Source organism: Melanaphis sacchari, unplaced genomic scaffold (genome assembly GCF_002803265.2).
Source record: "Melanaphis sacchari strain LSU unplaced genomic scaffold, SCAv2.0 Contig157_pilon_pilon, whole genome shotgun sequence".
NCBI lineage: Eukaryota > Metazoa > Arthropoda > Insecta > Hemiptera > Aphididae > Melanaphis > Melanaphis sacchari.
In genome coordinates this window covers 413,557-434,810 of record NW_020270704.1, presented here as the reverse complement: position 1 = coordinate 434,810, position 21,254 = coordinate 413,557, and the positions used below count along the sequence as shown (strand labels likewise).

The following is a 21,254-nucleotide window of genomic DNA, read 5'->3' as shown; positions in this document are numbered from 1 at the left end:
CTACTAGTATTAGGTGGTATCAGAGTACTTACTTATATTCGAAATGTACAAATGAATGCTTGAATTGCGTTAGTCATTGGTTTGTTGTAAATATTTATGTTTCAAGAAGGAGTATCTCAGATTCGTATCAAAACCTGAAAAAAGGAAAATCAATTTAATAAAATGATTATCATATAAATTGAACTCCTTCTTCCGTCTTCGCTTAGGACACAACCTTCTCCCCCCTCATTCATTTCGCTTATCACTCAACTCTTCCCCCCCTTTGCACGCTCCATAGTTTTGAAGCCATTTGTGATATTAACCATACTCTTTTATTTTTTCCTTCTCTAACCCATCTCTGCGATCCATTTCTCTTACAACACTCTTTATTAGGTTACTCCTCTCCTGATATTATACTGCTTCTCAATTCTCGCTCTCCCTCTGTTATTTACCTCATCATTAATTTCATCTACAAAGCTGGCTTCCTCATATAAATTTTAATTATGATAAAAAAAAAAAAAAATGTTACTATGTGTTTATATTTAATTATGTTATTTTCTTTTTAATTTTAATTTTGTTTTTAAATTTCTTTATAAACATTTTTATGTATTTTTGTTTCACTTATTTTTAATTGTCGTGCTGTAATGTTTCAAATAAAAGCACTAAAAAAAAAAAATATATATATATATATATATATAAATTGAACACCTTATTTTTTTTCATCCAAGAACAAAACACATAATAGTAAATATTAAATATATATTCTTTTTCTCAAATTGTTTTCTCGTGTAAATTATCAATATTTTCTATAGTTTAATAATTGCCGGCAATTTTCTATGCTGATCGAAAAATTTTAAAAAGAAATTAGGTACTAATATCATATTGGTAACACTTTGTCTAGACGTTCGTTTGTGAACGCTAATCAAAGATCGATAATATAATATTATGCATGGTTGGTGCTGTAATGTTTCAAATAAAAGCACTAAATAAAAAAAAATAATAATAATATTATGCATCAAATGGTAAATGTATAACTTGTCTGAAAAAAAAAAATAAAAACTCATAAATTATAATCAATTTTTTTTTTTTTATGTAGCTACTAATAAATTATGATTTATTAGTTAAACATCCATTGTTAAATATAAATAGGTACATATATTTAGGTCGTGTCATAATTGATATTTGACGGACGTCTTTTGAGAAAGGCGTTCAACAACAATATTTTTCATAATTTACTAGCGACCTATGCATTGCAGTACTCCAGGACTTATTGTGACGAAACAATTTATGTGCATTAAAATTCTAATTAGGAACGTTTGCCCGTAATATGTATATTATAATATTCACTACATAATTTGTTAGACAAATAAATATAACTGTATTACATAAAATACATTTTTTGGTGTATGTATACTTAAACTATACTTACAATATTCACACGATATAGCTCGTTAAACTTAGAGCAAAAGTATACTATATTATGTACTATATATACACATAAATATAATATAATCTTGATAATTTAGCGTAAAGTTATATTATAGTAATAATTTTATTTGGACCAATGCACACATTTTAAATACTAAAAAAGTTGTGTTATGTAATGTTTAAATAAAATCGAGGCAAAATTTCCATCATTGCAATATCCCGCATTCACATGCAAAGTCAGATTTTGATGCTTTAAAGTGAAATTCATGTTTACATAATAGGTATGTGACATGCGTACAAAAAATGAACCGAACTTTATTTTATGATAATAATATATTAAAGTTAATATTTCACGATCAGCAGCGTTTAAAAAATGTGAAGTTTATTTCATAACATGAATGTATTTATGTACGTCCCCTATAATAGTTATCTAATAAAATATACAATAACATATTGACCACTATTGCTCATCCAGCACACGGTTAACGATCAATTGAAGTTCATTATCATCAATCGTGTTGTAATACGCCACCTCTAAGTCAGGACAAATAACTCTTATTAATTTAAGTCATAATGGATCACACCGATATGATTAATCGAATTCATTTGAAAAGACATGATATAATGTGTAAAACTCAACAGATTCTGTTAATAATTTACAACATAAATTGCATAGGCTTTACATGAATTCGTATGATTTAATAATAGAATGGACAAAATAATTACTAGATCAACCGTGAATATACAAATTGTACCTATACAAATATATATATATATAATTATATTTTGCATATAATTGTATATATTTCGAGGTTAAAGTTTTTTATTTATTCGTATATTTTTCAAATTATTTATTATTAGCTATATATTTAAGCAAACATTACATAGTTTTCAAAATGAATTAATTTTAAAAGGCCTATAAATAAATAAAATATAAAATTTAATTAATATTTGTGTTATATGTAATATGATCATTTAAACCAATTATACCGGAAAAATATTAAGTGAAATATGCAAACTTCATAACTTAATAATAATAATAATTAATATGTTATTAGATTTTCATGGTATATTAGATATAGAAAAAAAAAAAAATAGAAAAACGCGTCTATATCTATGCGTATAACGTTAAATCGAAAGAAATAAAATATTATATTATTTAAAAAAAGGACCACCAAAAAGTATAAGACAAGTAAATCACAGAAGTCAAAATGTTTGTTAAAATATTATAATATATACCTAATATTATTATAACTAAATAGATACTTAATATTATATATAATTAATAATAATGATTTTTGGAGAGATAAACGGCCGCCGAACGGGCCGGAAAACCAAAGACGGCCGATTAGTACGAATATATTCGTTGCTGGCTAGTAATAAACGATACTGTGCCCATCGCCGAGGAGATTTTTTATTTTCTTGTTAACGGACAATATTCTAATTATTATTAAGTTCATTAACCATTTTGAGTCCGAACGAAAACACACCATCCTTACACACCACTCTAAATGATCACTCAATCAATAATATGGCCGAAATCGCAGTGGACATCGACGCTGTTTTCAAACGAGCAATCGAACAACTTAGAGCCATTGTGAATATCGTCACTGCCGAGGAATACATCGACGATGCCGTCAGACATGTCATGGACGATTTGTTGTCGGCGGTGTGAGGTGACGACCCGTTGCCCGACGGAGACGCGCCGTCGTCGGACATGCTGGCGCAGTCGATCGAAGAGCCATCGATTTTCCTCGAACAAGGAACGACTGCCGCCGTCATTGTCGACGACGGTTCGAGAGGCGACGTGGTGGAAACGGTTATGACACAGGACAACGTGGTGTCGGCGAAGGGACCTGGAGTGAGAAATACGTTCGAAGACCTGGTCGACTGGCTAGATCCGGGTGTGACCATACCGAAACCTGCTTCCCGCCGACGGAAGTTTGCCGCGGCGCGGAAGAGCGTCAGACGGGTTTTGCGGTATGCGCGTTGCACTCGAAGCGATTAGCTTCCGCAGGTCCGACCATCATCCCCCTTCGGTCGGAGACATCGGACAGGACGACGGCGACATAAGGATCGACATGAATACGGGAAAGAGTTCGAACGGTGCCCGGCGGTAAGTCGCCCGCGCACGTTTTCCCGAGCCACTCGCCGTGCGACGGGTTCGCGGGCGTCGAACGCTCGGCGGGCGCCCGTGGCTTCTTCGGTCGTGCGGAACGACGGCGACACGGCGGTTAGCACGTGCGGTCAGCAGTGTACCGGGGCGAGCAACGACGATTCCGCGCCTCGACCGCATAACGGTCCGTTATTTTAGAGATAGGACCGGACTTCAAAATTTGAACAAGACACCGAATTCGGACCGGATCACACTTTAAAAAGTTAAACAGAAGACCGAATTCGGAGTGAACCCGTGGCTAAATATTGATTTTAAACCGGACCGGACCAATAATTAAATTTAATCGATTAGAGTAGACCGGGACCGGACTCTGCCGGTTCGATCTCAAAAACAACATTTTGTTGACCGTATACGGACCGGACCGTGTGGTTCAGTCAATACTATTAAAAAATAGCCCAGACCGGACCATACGACTCTATGATAATACTCGGTATGATATAATGTTGTTTAATATTCCGAGATTACGTGTTATGATTTATGATTTCTACGAACAAAAATAATATTATATCCATTGACCTTCATTTCTGACGAGTGGCAGTCGATGACATTTACGGACAACCGACATTTAGTAATCAATACAATTACAATCACTTCATAAATAAATAATATATATGTACCTATATACCCATAGTTGTGGGTTTTTTTATTTGGTGTTTTTCGTTTTGTTCGTATTACATAACAAATAACAATAATATAATATAATTTAAATTTTGAGTAGCTGGTACTAGGTGTTTGAGACCGGACCGAAGCGAACTAATTTTCATTTTTTTTTTTTTTTTTTTTTAAACCGGACCGGACTGATAATAATGCATTTTATCCGAGGACTAGACCTCCCCGAATTAGTCCTGCTGAAAAAATATTGAACCGGACCGAATCGACAGTTATCGATAGTTTTTGTACGTCAGGACCGGACCAGACCGGAACCTAGGGTTCCGGGGTCGGGGGGCGTGCGACTCCGGCTGCCACCGGACCGCAGACTCGGCCGGGGCGAAATCTACGCAGAGCGTTCGCGCTGTGTCTCTCTCTTTCATCCCGCGGCGTTTCCGTCGCGGCCGAGTCGCTCCTCTCGGTTATCTCGTCGATTTCGCATTTCCGCGGCATCGCGACGTTTCCGTTTCCTCCGCGCGTTTCTTTCGGTCTCCGACGTCCTTCGCCAGAGTCATCGTCGTCTGCCGCGCCGTCGACGCGCACGGCATCGCGCTCGCCGTCAACCGTCGCTTCCGCGGTCGAAAAGCTGTCCGCGGGCCTCGTCTGTCGCGTGTCACGGTCGGTCGCGTCGCGTACTCGAGCCAACGTGCCAGAGACACTCGTCTCCGTCTGCGAGACCGGCCACGAAAACGATGCGGAGGTGACCACCTCAGAGTGGCCTCTATACATCTTACTCGCTATTTATATTTTGCACCCGTTTCGCCATCTCGTATCCCCCTCATCCTCCTTATTATTGTGTCGTCCTCCCGATGTATTCCTCCGCCCCTCCCATCTTTGTTCAATCTTGTTTTTCCTTTTTATTTTTTTACTTATCCAAATTGTACATTTTCTTTTCGTCATTCGTATTACCCGCTAATACGTTTTGTTTACATTTTTTTTTTTTTTTTCACGTTTTGCTAGACTTTTAAAAATATACATTTTTTTTTTCAAATTATTTCATAATTCAAAAATCTAAAATAAACTGTTTGAGCACTTGAGCCGCATTTCTTTTTTTTTTTTTTTAAAGGCTAATATTTGTATTTATATTTCATACGTTTTGTTTCGAATTTTTTCGAAAAATGTCTTTTGTTAAATAATGTTAATAAAATTAAAAATTGTATTTTTTTCGTATTATTAAGTACATAAATCAATTATTACAAAACTAATAACTTAGTATCATGCATATCATACACTATAACGTAATGAATTGTTTGAAAATCGAAACAATTATTATGTCAGTTAATAAAATATGCATTATTTATCATAGATTTAGACAGAACTATCAAACTATTACTGTTATAATATAATATAATAATAATTTTGGTAAGCTTTATTCATGTTTCAGTTTATGCACATTAATTAATTATTATTATATATTGTATAATGTGTCATGTATGAATATTTATTTGATAAATTACATAAATATTTTTATCACGAATTTACGAGCATTAAAATTTATGTGTAATTAATGTATAGAGCCTGTCATGCATTAAAATGTTTAATAATTTCTAAACTAATCGTTGTTCGTCTAGTTTCACATAGTGAATTTTTACATATTAAAATGTCAAACTACTGCCTAATGTTTAAAAATCTCATATAAAATCGAAAAATACAATTGAAATACAGAAAATTAGAGAGAAAAAGTGTATGAAAAATACTGAAATAGCTCTTAAATAGTTTTTAAAATTACTTTAAAAATATGCTCACATAATAATATGTCTGAACCACTTATCATTTCAAAAAAAGTGAAGTATTTATTAAAATATGGAATTCTGGTATTTGGTAAAGGATGTAATAAATTCACGGAATATAAACTGAAATACTAGGAATTTGATCATAGTATATTTATAAATACTGAAATTGATGAATATATTTTTTATTGTAATGAGATGCTCACATATCATGATTCAATATTGCTTATACTTAACTACTCAATAAAATAAATAACAGTCAAGTTGTCGCACACAGATAATCGTTAAAAATCTTATAAATACAATTATACGATCTATATTATTTAATCAAGTAGGAACTCACACGTAGTTGTAACAATTGGCGCAACACGTGTGATCTATTTCGTGTGCCACCAAAGACAAGGGATGGCCAATGATGGTCTTTGTCGGCTAGGAGAAAGCCAATTTCTTTAGAAAACGCGGAAACCTTTATTGGAGCCGCCTGCGAATCTGGCTGGCTTGACCATCTCATCAGTGCATGAGAACCATCCAAACTGTCAAGTGCTAGCGCATCTACCTCACGAGCAAGAGTTCTCCGCACCACTGTACAAGATTTTGTGAGCGACAACTGGACTTCTTCCTTTTTAATAAGTTAAACCAGAGTTGTTTTTTATTATTTAAATTTAAATTTTCCTTAAGTTGTTCTCTAATCAGTGTTACCTTACTTCTTCCCAAAGAACATACAACAGACATTCACTACGGCGAATCTGGTAAGGTGCATGACTAAAATACTTATTATTACTATAGCTTTTTTTAATACTAAATTTACGTAACGGTGTATTTGATTACTTTTACGAGACACGACCTCGAGAACCCTTCGAAGATCAGGAGGAAGGTAATAAGTAATAACTATCTTTTAGAAACTTCACTTCTATATTTATATCATATTTTTCTTATATTTTACGTTATTACAGTATTTTGATCAAGATTTATCGAAAGAGTTATCGGTTAGAATAATAATAATTAAGTAAAGCTTATATTAGAGTAAAATCAAACTTTCCTTCTTTCGTGTTATATTTACATAAAAATTGGTACAACTTGCCCGCCGTAATTATTATTATAAAAATAAATTAACTACACAAATCGTTGTACAATTAAATATTCATAGTTTCGCTCAGAATTTAAAACAATTAATTCTGGACTTCAAACTTCACCATACATTTCATTAAATAATAATATATTGTACTTAAATAGTTTCAAATAATATGTTCCTATTCGTATTTTAAAATATCTTTGTAATTTTTATTACAAAGATCAAAAATATTAATAAATTTCTCTATAGGTATTTCCATATTTTATTCTAACCATAATAATTAAAATATCTGAATATTATGACTATGTAATATTGTTGTAATCGTTTTAATAAAAATAATATACGATAGGTATCTTCATGAAAAATGTATTATTTTAAGTATTACCGAGGTAGTAATTTTATTTTTAATTCTAAAATTTATACCAAAGACATTAAATTTATAATCTTGTAAACAAAAATGTATTCAAACATAAACCGTAATTTACATACTAACTATGTATCAAAAAACAAAAATAGTTATTTTGAAATTATTGTGTTTAATAACGATTATTCTGAAAGTTATAATTTGCATAATAAACAGTAATGAATAGTAGATTAAATTGTCTACAGAATCTATACCTAAATCATGTTCCACATAAAATATCTACGTGTTATTTGTATCAGTTAACTATTTTCTATTAGTTTAACAAATCAGACCTTCAGATCCAACTAACGTAGACTAGTAACATAATAATAATTAAAGTATTATTAATTGTGAACGGTGGTACTCTCGCTTCACTTGGTATTTTGTAACAAATGCAAAACTATGCTTTTACGCATATTGAAGCTGAACTTCTGTTCTATTCTGTTAAAATATATTATTTAATTATTTTGTAGATTTTTATTGATAAAAGATAACACAATTTAATAAATATAATTATATTATCACTTATAAATTAAAGTCATAACTTTATCATAAGCTATATAGACTACTTTTTAATAAAATACAATTTTTTAAACATTATTATTGTATATTTATATGCTTAATGTATTAAATATATAGTATTTCAAATATTCAGATTATATTGATAATAATTTTAATATTTTCATCCTTAATCAAATATAAAAAGATAGTTCATGCGAACGGTTTTAAATATTACCTATTTAATTTGTCCTTATAATTATTGAATTAATAAAACATTTGCACCTGCTTAAATTTAATAAAATCGAGCCAATAAAATAGACTATTGAGTAACTTATTGATCATTTATAGTGAATTTATCTATATCCATATAAAAAATTGATTAAAAAAATATTTAAAGTTTACCTAAGTAAAAAATAGATTTAAAAACATTTAAAAAAGATAAGTACTAAATGATAATTTCAAAATATCGCTTAAATCATTAATCAACAACGTTGTAAACTTGTAACTTATAATCAAGTATACAATCTTGCGATAAACACAACTCTTTAATTAAAGAATTGTGATTTGTCTATCTAATTTTCTTTAAGCTATATTAAATTGCCTATCAATAAAAACATGGTAATTTAAAAATAATAATTATCACAAGTCATAACCTACAATTAAGTATAAAAAAATTTTACTAAATAACAATTTCCGTAGTATTATAATGTTTTAAATTATTTGATCCATTAAACTAAAATGTTTTTCGTAAGAAAAGTTTTTCTTAAAACATAGTATTGGTAATTTATTTGTCATTTTGATCAAGTTGTTGATTCGCATACATCATTTGATTATTCAGTACTTCATTTTGTTCAACAAAAACATCACGAAAATCTATCAAGTCATTGTAAAGTTCATCTAATAAATAAAATAATAATGATATAGTATTTAACTTTTATACTATCAAGTATGGGAGACCTGATCCTTACCGTTGTAGAAGATATGAGATTTTCCAAATCCCCCTACTTCTTCTGGCAACTCATTTCTCGATACATAATTGAAAATATCGTCTGAACCGACTGGATGAAGTTTTATCTAGAAAATGATCAAATAAAATTGTATTAATTAACTAGATAAACCACAATCAGTATTATAATAATTTTATAACAATATAAAATAATTAATTAAATTATTGGAGTGTGTAAAGAAAATATATTATTAAATATTCCAGACATTTATTATATTTATTTTATACATATAAAATAACTGTGAAATTAAAATATACTACAATTTTTGTGTAAATTCAACGTAAAATATGTAGGCCGCTGAAATTCAATTTCCAATAAATAGTTCAAAAATAGACAAAATATTTGAAAATTATATTATGCATAAAAAATTATAAACACTTAGTAAAAATTCCACGTAATAAGTATCTACGGTTATTTGTTTTCGCGTTACACAGTTTTTCGAAAACTGAATTTGTGTGAAATTCCTATTTTTTCCTTGAATATTTTATGTTTTTTCCAATTGTTAAAAAGTACAAAGTTTGTTTTATTTTTGAACCCTTGAAGTACTAACTAAATCAAATTTTCTATCAAAAATCACTCTCTCGTAGTTTAATATCAAAGTATTTTTACTGTCTCAAAATATAACGAGAAATACCCCAAAAAAAAAATAAAAAAATAGGTACACATCGTTGTAAAATTAATATATTCATCGCTCTACGTAGAATTTAAAATAACGAAAATAGTAGATAAATTTTATTCTTTAATAATTGATTTATAGGTCGTAAAAACTATACTAATACAATAAAAAATTATCTATACAAGTAATGCAATACAAAGATCCCTTCAACAACAATCAAATTTGATATTTACAGGTGATTCTTTATTCAAAAAATACTTGTTATTTCCAAAACTATTAACACTTTCAAAAATAGTTTTCTTATATAATTTTAATTAACTAAAATATAAAAATTTTGAAAGCAAATTATACTTCTTGTTATTTTATATTTAAATTGTTTATATTTATTTTAATTTTTTACTTTTTTTAATGACAAACATTTTAATTTCATATTCCAATGTAAAATATTTTTCTGAATATTTTTCTGCATAAAAATTTAATTTTGAACGAATAGTTAATTGTTTATAGGTACGTCACATACCATGGTTAATCATTAATATTTTTTACTTTTTTCTTTATAAAATTATTTCAACATTGTTCGATCGAGTGAATTTCTAGCCGTCATTTTATAAATACATAAACCATTATTTTCAAGTTTTAAATAGTCGAATTAATATTCAGTAACGTTCCTTTGAAAATACTTAGCAGTCCTAAATTCCGTAGTATTCTAAAACCAAATGAAACGCACTAGATTTGTGTACACATATATATTTGATGTTTATTTTTCAAACACAAAAATCATGATAAAATTATCAAGAACGTTTATTATTCATTTCATTTTTTGTACGTATTTTAACATTGTTTATACATATCTTGGGTTTTCATCTGTGAATTTTAATACATAACATAATAATTTATTTATTTTAAATATTCCACAATTTAGTTAAAAGTATTTAAAATGTATACGATGAAGTGGAATACCCCTACAAAATGATAGTCCTATACTACGCTCATCTGTACCTTATATAATATATATATACATATTTTGAATGTTATTAAAAATAACTTTAAGTAAGTACAGTAGCTAAATTCATTAAAAATGTAATGGCATTAAAAATAATTTGAAAAGAAAGTCTTACTAGCTATTCATTTAATATTCAAATTTCAAAACCCAAAAACATGTTCTGCTCCAAGATATTAAATTAAAAATAAATGTTGTCATTCAAAAAATAAAAATATATATAACGATTATGGAAAAATATTTATAATTTTTGAGATTATTATTATATTAAGAATTAATTAAACCATCCTGTATAGTATATAGAGATTATTATTTAACATTATAATATTACTATATAGTACTGTGTTTTTTATTCACTATAAATAATATCATAACCACGAAAAATATAATTAATGATTACTGCATTCACGTTCACAGTACCTAAGGCACTCAGGTTACTGGACAACTCGTCAAATATGAAATAGTGGTTTTTCTGTGCATATAACTTGCCTACTTAAGCATGAATAAGAGTTAAATTGTACTTATAAAATGATACTCACATTCGCATCTAGAATATTTATAACACGATACTGTCAAAAAATATATCTGTATAAGGGTTATTCCTAAGCCTTTTGATTGCGAGGGAAAGATTGAACATTTACTATTTTTAAAAAAAGTGAATTAAAATATATAAAATTATAACTAATTGCAACAATATATTTGAATTGCTTAAAGTTACAATTTATAATAAAAAATTGTTTTCAAATTTCATTATTAAACTTTCATGTATAAAATAGAACTTAATCTATAAAAAAGAGCATGCGGGGAAAAGGGGCTATTGTTACGCTCAAAGACACCTGTGGCTCGCATACCTATACCTATTCAATGAGTAAGTGAGTAAGTTTAAGTGTGTATTTCTTATACTAATACGCTAATTTCGTATATTTATTTAGTTCCTCATATAATTTGAATTGTAACTAGAAACAATTCTACGTTCAAAATATCATAGACTTCAATAAATAATTATTTCTTAACCCTAAGGCATGCTATCAAACATATTAGATAATTATATAATATATGTATATAGGTATATTAAATTGTAATAATTTATAATATGATAAAATATAATAATACATTTTAAAGTTTTCTATCATTCATTTTTTTTTTTTTTGTGTACTAAAATGATGATACCTAACCTGTCCTACCTATTTATTTCTTTATTGTATTTCAAAATGTATTTTACCTTTTCTATTAAATCTTGATTAGCGAATCGCGTAACCATTTTCATTGCCATTTGCGTAGCTGATCCAGCATTCATAACATGTATAGCTTTTAAACGAATTGGTAGAGCAACCTAAAAATATCATACGTGTATTAGTTTGAATATATTATTTTGCTTTTGTAATAACTTAAATCTATACGTATTTTCAAATCCAAACAGTTATTTTATTGTACATTTTACAATATACAAACCTTATCTAATTTTACAATTCTATGTATTGATATAATAAAATCTTATTAAAAGGAAGCATACACATTACACAGCATAGGTTTATAATTGATTGAGTACATCTTTTAATGATTAGTTACTATTTTTTTTTTTCAATGTCATCAAGTGAATTTACAATATACCGTATTTATTTAGAAACTAGTTGGATCACATTGTACGTGGTCGTTGCTATAATATTATTCCTAAACATTTAAAGCCGTTATGGCCCAAACAAATGCACGTAAAGAAATACACGATAGTATTTAAATAAATACATAGTTCTTAGTCCTAGTTTAAATGTGTTCAGGAGAAGGGGACGTCATTGGTGACCACGTATGTATGTATTGTTATTTCGGTTGTCAGTTTAAAATTCTAATTTCAATTGTCATTTGTACTTTGTATAGTTAATAAATTAATATTGAACATAAATATATATGTTGTATATTTTAAGATATTATACTTAATAAAAATAATGTGTAAGTAACCGTCATATAATTCCTATTCGTTTAAATTCGTGGTAAAAATATCTTAAAATATATCTAAATATTTTGAAAATTTCATCGTATCTACGTATATATATATAAATGTATCTAGAAGTTTCAAGTGCTAATAAATAATATTTTTGAATAAAAAAAAATTTAATTATTTGATGAGTAATAATTGTTTCTTATTTTATCCACGAATATTCAATTTCGTTAAAATTTAAACTTTAGAAGTTCATAAAAACATTTAAAAAGACAAAAAAATCATTTAAAAATATTTGAAAATTATTTCATGTCTAGTAAATGCTAATATTAATATATTAATGGTAATAATTTCAAGTTCTGCTATTATTCATTTTCTAGTATGTTTTATATATATTCATTATTCCTATTAATTTCAAAATTTAATATTTTTTTATTAATACAGTTTTATTTAAATTGAATTAATAAAGAAAAATTTACCTATTTAATGTTTTTATTAAAATTTATATTTAATATTTTTTTTGTATTTTAGACGTATTAGGTTTATATATTTTATTATTAAAACACGTTATATTTTACGTTAGTATTGAAGCTATAATAATGAAGTAATTAACATTATATGTATTGTTAATCAATGGTAATGTATTGCTATTATTACTGAGATTATTTCTCGACAGTGATTAAAGTTAAGTGTATGTTAATAAAGACAGTATTAGAGGGAGAGACCGCTTTCAACCAAAAACGTATCCTTCGCCCTTTTTGGCTGATTCACTTTTCGATCAAATTTAAAAAAACACCGATTCCCTTTTCAACCAAAATCGTACTCTTCCCTTTTTGGCCAAAACAAAATTTTATGTAATGTATGTAAAATTTTGTTTTAGTCGAAAAGGGAATTGGTGTTTTTTTTTAACTTGGTCGAAAAGTGAAGCCCGTATTAAAGAGTTAAAAAAAAAAATAAATAAGCTAGACTTTTATTAATTTATATTGATGTGGTTCCAAAACCAACTATCTACCCGGAGCCTCAAAAGGTCTTAATTCAGGCTAGATAATAAGGGTTTCTAGGTACATTTGTATACGACATATTAAATTTAAAATTATACTAAGTAAAATTATTGCTATTATTATTATAAAAACTTTAATTCAAATATCAACTTACTTCCAAGAATTTCAACATTTTACCAGTAATTACAATGGGTAATTTTACGATATGACGCCAATTTAACCCTTTGGAATCTATTACAATAATCATTCCGTCGCACGTACCGTACTTCAATAGCATATAATTCATCCACATGGCGAGGTATTTGAAAAGTGACAAGTACTCGAACATTTCAGGATTAGTATCTTGGAACATCATAAATAGAACTCGATCATTTTTTTTAGTGTTGACAGTCGGCATTTGACAAATGCTCCTATACAAATCAAAAAGATAAAACTAAATTACCTATCTTAAATTTGTATAATCTAACCTAATATGTATTATTATATTAAGAACTGTAGTCTCATCCGCAAGCTAAGACTTTTGGAGACAATCATTTACATAATTTATTTAAATTTTATTTATATGTTTCTTTCAATGCAATTAATATATTATAACTATGATTATTAAATGTATATAAGTCGGATCTCGTCACATAAAACGTGTTTATTGCAAAAACATCAGATATTTTTTATTAATACATTTACAATGTAATATTATAATACTAATAATTCTATAAAACTTTGGAATAATTCCAAATTTTTAAACCTAGGAATAGTCAAAGCTTTTTAAACCATACATTCATTATATCTACATAAGGTTACAAGACATTTAGTAATTAGTATTAACTGATTAACTATAGTAATGGATAATTGGTGTTAAGTAAGCCCCGTCACTGGAGAGTAACTCAATATAATGTATGTGTTAAATTTAAATTTAATGATAAATTATTAAACGAAAAAAATGTTTCATTAAAAAAATTATCGACTATAGGAAAAAAAAAATAAAAAATAAAAATCTTAACTATTATTGTCAAGAATTAGGTATATCTGCAACTACATTATTATAAACTATACACAGCAAAGAACAAAAAATATCACCTACCAATCTATAATAACCATAATTATTCTACAATTGCGAAATTTATTTCATTCATTTTTTTTAACAAAATTATGTATTATGTATTATATACAGGAGAATTTTTTATGTAAAAGTTAAAACATTACTTTAGTCAGAGTTGCTACGACATTAAAAAATAAATATTTTATTTTTTTATAAAATATCATAATTTAATCACCAACGTAATTTATATTTGTATTTACATTTATTTCTTACATGGACATTAAATAATAACCTAAATAAATAATATTTTTTTAAATACACAAAATTTAAGTGGAAAAATAAGCATCTATCTAAAACATGAGAAATAACTCGACCAGAGCAGTTATTTGTCGTTATCTATCTATTTAAGAATAGACTAGTAAAATCATACTATTTATATTTTTTTACTAGTTTACATATTCTCTTCTATGATAAATAATTAGCATTGAGGTTGTTAACTCAACACGTGTAATAATAATACTTATGCATTATATGAAACGTAAAAAATGTTAAGTGATCGAACAAAAAAAAAACATACATATTAAAATTAATGTATAAAAAATATTCCTGAAAATACGGTCAAAGACTGAATACTACTTTTTAATTTAATACTATGCAGCATTAATGCATTACGCACATTAACATAACTACCGATATCGACTAAAATGCAAATCTTTTCAAACAAACGTAGTTAAAAATAAATAAGTGTACATAAGACACACAAAAATGACTTGTCAAAAATTTATCGTCACGTTTACGTTCTGCACAGTGTTCATAAAATTAAAATTTTTCTCGATGATATCTTTATCTTAAAGTATTAGACATCAAGCTGACAGTACTGAACACTTAATTATACTTACTTAAAATACCATTGTATACCTACCTCTTGATTTGAACTTTAAATGTTATAATCGTGACTCTCCAATATTGCAAGTAAGTAATCTATTCGTGGTTCAAGGCCATAATTTACAGGTAATCTATTACATAAAAATTATCTATCGAGCACTTTATTGTAACAGCTCTAAAAATTTAAGAGCTTCAAAAAATATTACTATCTATCATCATTAGTCGCCGAATTTAATTTACCGGACCAAAGAACGTGAAATCGAGAATTTTTAGTTATCAAGGAATACAACGAAAATATGGTTATAAATATGGCTTTGAATAATCCAATATCTTTTACTCTATGGCTAATTTATAATAATAATATATTTATCGTTTGATTATTCGATCCTGAACAATATAATATTATTATTAACACAAAAAAAAAAAAGTAAATAATAAATAATAATAAATTAATTGTAGTTGAATTACTTACAAGCAATTATAACTTAATTCTATATCATCGGCTAATGGATCCAATTCACAAAAGACTTGTGGAATTCTAAAATGAAACTGGAAATATTTCTTGATGGTATTTTTGGCTAATTCTATATCAAAATTACAGCTGTGTAGAAATGCTAAATATTTTTTGTCTGAAAAAAAAAACATTGATAATTAATTAATTTACTCAATTGATTTAATCAAAATTCTATATAACGGCTATAAATAACAAATGAATACTAATGAAACTATAAACTGTTGTATAAAACATCGTTATTACGAATTTCAAAGCTATAAAAATAATTTTAAACAACATTTTCTGAAGTTAAGACATCATTAATTTTTAACTCATTATCGGAGATCTTATCAAGTATTTATGTACCAACTTAATAATATATTCCTATTCATAGGAATATGCATATTCCTTTTTAAGTTTAAAACAACTTAACAAGTTTAACACAAATATGTAATTTAACATTATTAATATCAACTACATATCTATATCAATTAATAAGTAAAATATCATCTTTTAAAATAAATAAAATATATTTTAGTATAATTGAAAACAAAACTGTACAATGCACAATTTAATTAATTAGTTTAAAATAAAAATATTCAAAACAAAACTAATTTAAAAAACCTAATCTAATTATTTAACGCTTTAAAATTAAGTAAAAATAGAAAGTTCAACACTTGACATATTAAATAGATTATTTATTTAGATAGATACCCGTTACGGGTGCAAGAAAATTAATTATCATATAAAATTAATAAAATTAAAATGTCTCTGAAAAAATGACATTTAATTAAAGATAATATGTAAAAGATTTTTTGTCGTTGTCTTAAACGTTATTTATATGTGGATGTATGCAAAAATAATATTTATACAAAAAACAAATGTGCATTAATTTAATTATAATACTTAGTAAGTTTTAAGATAAACCATGTTAGATGTAATGAACAATCTTGTATGACTGTCGATCTCCACTAAAACATACTTAAGTCAAGAATAAGAAATACAATAAAAAAGACTATGACTCGATACTTAATTGTATACATTTAAAATTATTTTTATCAATTTATAGGAAGATATAAAATACTTTATCGAAGTGGAAATGATTACACTAGGTACTAGATAGTCATTGTTAGTGTTATGCAGTTGACTAAGATGCTACTAAAATATATGCATGCAGTTGTATACCAACGTTAAAACAATATATTTAACATATAAAATGTGTGTTTTGTTATAAAAATACTAAAATATGCAAAATTATTATGTTTAGGTCAAATAATAATTAATAATAAATATCTTAAATAAATCTTTGTGGAAATAACGTTTTTCCTTTTTATGTTATTCTTATTAATCGTTACTTTTAGGCTTTACCCGAATTGTTTTATAAAACATAGTTTAAAAAATAACTGCAATACAAGTCGCTTATAAGTGTGTACTTGGTATTATTTATCAGTGTTGCTGTTCATCAACACATACGACAAGAACTATTTATAAAGGTTTAAAAATAATATTATTCTTTTCAGAAATAAATCTATGAAAGTTAAATTACTAGGTTATTCTAAAAAAACAATATAAATAAGCATATATATGTATACTTAAATAAGAACAAATAAGTACGCAGTAATAAGCTTAAAACCTCAAATATTTAAAAAAAAATAACACTAAAATGTATAATAGTTTTGTTTACAGCTACAATAATTTTTAGTAACGACTATCATTATTTATTCATTATTCTGGCGCTAGTTTTACATAGAATTTCAATGCAGTTTTAAATTATATTTATTAGCTTGATTTAACTAATATTTTATTTATTTTATTATGCAGAACGGGTTTGTAATTTATTGATTGTTAAAAATAATTTATCATACTATGCACAATAATTATAGATCGTGACTCGCAAGCAAGAGATCGGTTTCAATTTTTTGTATTGCATTTTACACTTGTTGTTGAATTTAATTTACGTTTCAAAATCTATTTCTTATACCGCGTTATTATGGGCTTATAAGTATAGAAAAACCGAAAAAAAAATTATGTGCTTGCACATTATGCCTAAAAAAATTAACTGAACAAATCGAGTGTATATATACAAATATACACAACACGATGATTCAATAAGCAAACTCACTTCTTTTTGTTGTAAAAAAAACAACTTAAAAATATAGTGTAAAAATTGATGGTTTTCATATGAAAAAAAAAGTTTACATCGATAAAAGGACACTTTTTAAATTGCATAAAAATCTAAGTATTCAAAAATATAACTCCTATATTTATAAGCATAATATATCTTAGTCTTAGCTAGAGGGGCTTACTGGCTTAAATCCCTACCCGAAATGTAAATGACCATTTGACCATCGAATTGACTATGATTCTTTGTGAAAATTAAATCTTTTTTTCAATAAATATATAAGGCTCCCTCCTTCCCCTTCCCAAAAAAAACTGACACTGGCACTGTCTACAAGTATATTGTATACTTAAAAATTCAAAAATTCAGCATTTGAGTAGATTTATTACCAAATTAAATATAGCAGGGACGTGAATCGCCCTGTTTATTATTTAAGTACTAACCCGATATAGGCGGCAAAGTCTGATCGTCCTCTAAGCTCTCCTTTAACTTCTGGATGTTGTCAATCGTGATCTCCGGATATTTGCTCTGCTCTATTTGCAGGTATTCATTGAATGGTGTCAACAAGGAATACGCCATATCGATGAATTAACAATGCGTATTTTATACTAAAGTCACACTATATGAAATAAATAGCTATTGTGACCAGTAGTCACGGAATAAAATACAATAAATTGTTAGTTATTTGCAGTTGAACGCATAAAATTGGCGTGTGCGCTGCCAATATTCGAATGCTAAATCTTCTGATTGCACGTGAACCGCATTCAAAACCGCGATGTTACTATAGTAAATCGTGTAAGGTATATTAAAATTAAAATTTTCGTTTCGAGAATTACATCCTAGTCTGCCGAACGACTAAATCAGTCTGCGAGTCAATCTTTAACCAGTTTATCGGCATAATATAATGATATATCGCATAAAATACTATGTACCGACTTGAAGAAGGGCAAGGTCAACATGAACGCCGCCGCGATAATATGAACAAGAAACAATGGATTTCATTCAATACGTATAAAGTATATAAAATAAATATCGATGGATAAGTACCTACCTTTTTATCGAATGAATATATTATTTATTAATAGTGTTGCGTTGATTTTATAATATATATTTTAAGATTCTGAACGCAGCGTTAAGCAATATTGTATATTTTGTTTTTTTTTTTATATGTGTTTTTTGAAACATTATTTATAATAAAAAAATTCAATCATTAATTTTTAGATAGTATCTGAAAAAAAATTATGTCTACTGTATATCTAGGTACAATTTCATTTTATTAAAACTATTACCTTCGTATTCTTAATATTTAGGAAAAACTAAAAAAAAAAAAAAAAAAAGGAAACATAAGTATTTCAATTTATAAACATTTATAATTTTATGATTTACAAATATATATAATTTTATTTTTACATTTAAATATTATCCTCTGCAAAAAAGCTTATTATGTTTTAAATACAAGGTTAACTACAAGTTTTTTTAGTAATTTAAAAATATCAAGTTACCTATACAAATGCACAATTTTCTTTTATTTAGGTAACCGTTTGTAATTTTTAACAAAACTGAATATTTAAACAAAAAATAATGATTTTAATTATTTTATTATAATTTAAAATAATTTATTAGTTTAGACTTGAAATTTATATATATTTTTATTTACTGAATCTAATAAATGTTCAAAGTAATTAGATTAAATATATACAACTATAAAATATAAATGACTCATGTTATACATGTTCAGGCTGAAAAATATAATACTATGGATATAAATATTTCAAATTATAGATAATACATGAATGTAACAAACAAAAATTAGGTAAAACCAATGAAACAATACTTAACAATTATTATCACAAAATAATCAATAGAAATGCTTAAAAATCAATTTAATTAATCCACATAAATTCAATGCACGTATTTTAGAAATTATTTCAGTAATTTATAAATTATTCGTTTGTTAACCATATACTTTATTTTCATGCCATTTGTATTTTTATCCCAATTTACAAATTACTCTGTTTATCTTTAAGTACTAGATTATCCCCCCTTGGTTTAAAAATTGTTAACCATAACTCCTGTAACATGGAAAATTACTAGAAGATCGAATATAGATATCTAATTATAGACCAATACTACCAATATTATTTTAGAAACTAATAGAATGTGAACTTTCAAATTTTATCAAAAATATCTTCATTTAGTATTTTTTTAACTTATTCTATATTGTCTCAAACTGTAACCAAGTTAATACCATCTATACAGATTTAAAAAAGGTTTTTGCTTCAGTTGACCATAAAACTGTAAATATTAAAAATTTGATAATTATTGCGTACGGTTAAGTTATTTCTATAATGCATAACAATAGCTATAATCATGCTACTCTGTTAGAACGTAAATAATTAAAATGTAATACATTCAATCTCTATTCTCCACCCATAGTTCAATAGTTGTATCATTTGGTGTGCCCCGGGTTGAACATTTGTCACCACTTTTTTTGAAGTGTTTATAAATGATATATTTAAATATAAAATCAATTTACATTGTAAATATTTACTATAGGTATGTCGATGATCTAAAAATATTTCTTCACATTAATAAAATAAGTGATTTTTCTAAAATAGAATATTAAATGGTTAGCAGTAAATAAACAAATACATTTTTCCACAATTAAAATTATATTCGTCATAACTCTAAGTCTAAAACATCAATAATATTCCATTAAAAATTCTTAATTAAGTTAAAAATATTTAGGTGTAATTTTATCATCCGACTAATCACTTTACAGTCATATTCAAACCGACCTATACTAAGTCAGTCGAGAATCAAGATTTAATTAAATGTAATGTACATGTAGTACCATAACCCCACGAGTGCTTAAAAATATTTAAGTTTGTTTTAATCATATAATATGGAATCGAAAAAAAAAACTTAAATCGACAAAATTGGTCAAGTCCAAAGACATTTCCCACATATAATGCTGCATTCAAACTAAATTTGTTAGGTCAACCAGTTTATAGTGTTTAGAAAAGTTGTAACTTATTTTTATTATCGTGTTGTGATTATAATTATGTTCTATTTCTTCATACACTATTAGACGATAAAAAAGTGTTGTCTCAAATTGCTAAACAAGATTAATTTTCGTGTTCCACCCGTACATGTAGGTACAAATAATATTTTACATGTAGTAAAAATTAAAATGTTGTCCCTAATATTCCAATAAACCGTAT

General features: G+C 27.0%; 1 protein-coding gene across 1 annotated transcript; it reads right to left on the bottom strand.

The window, feature by feature from the left end:
• Nucleotides 1–8,656: 8,656 nt before the first annotated feature.
• LOC112592106 (alpha-tocopherol transfer protein-like) lies at nt 8,657–18,911 on the bottom strand. The gene is made up of 6 exons (XM_025336092.1): nt 18,474–18,911; nt 15,891–16,047; nt 13,649–13,904; nt 11,783–11,893; nt 8,906–9,011; nt 8,657–8,834 (listed from the first exon to the last, which is right to left on the bottom strand). The coding sequence occupies exons 1-6, from the start codon at nt 18,607–18,609 to the stop codon at nt 8,722–8,724; spliced, it is 879 nt and encodes a 292-aa protein (XP_025191877.1). The 5' UTR covers nt 18,610–18,911; the 3' UTR covers nt 8,657–8,721.
• Between the last annotated feature and the right edge of the window lie 2,343 nt (nt 18,912–21,254).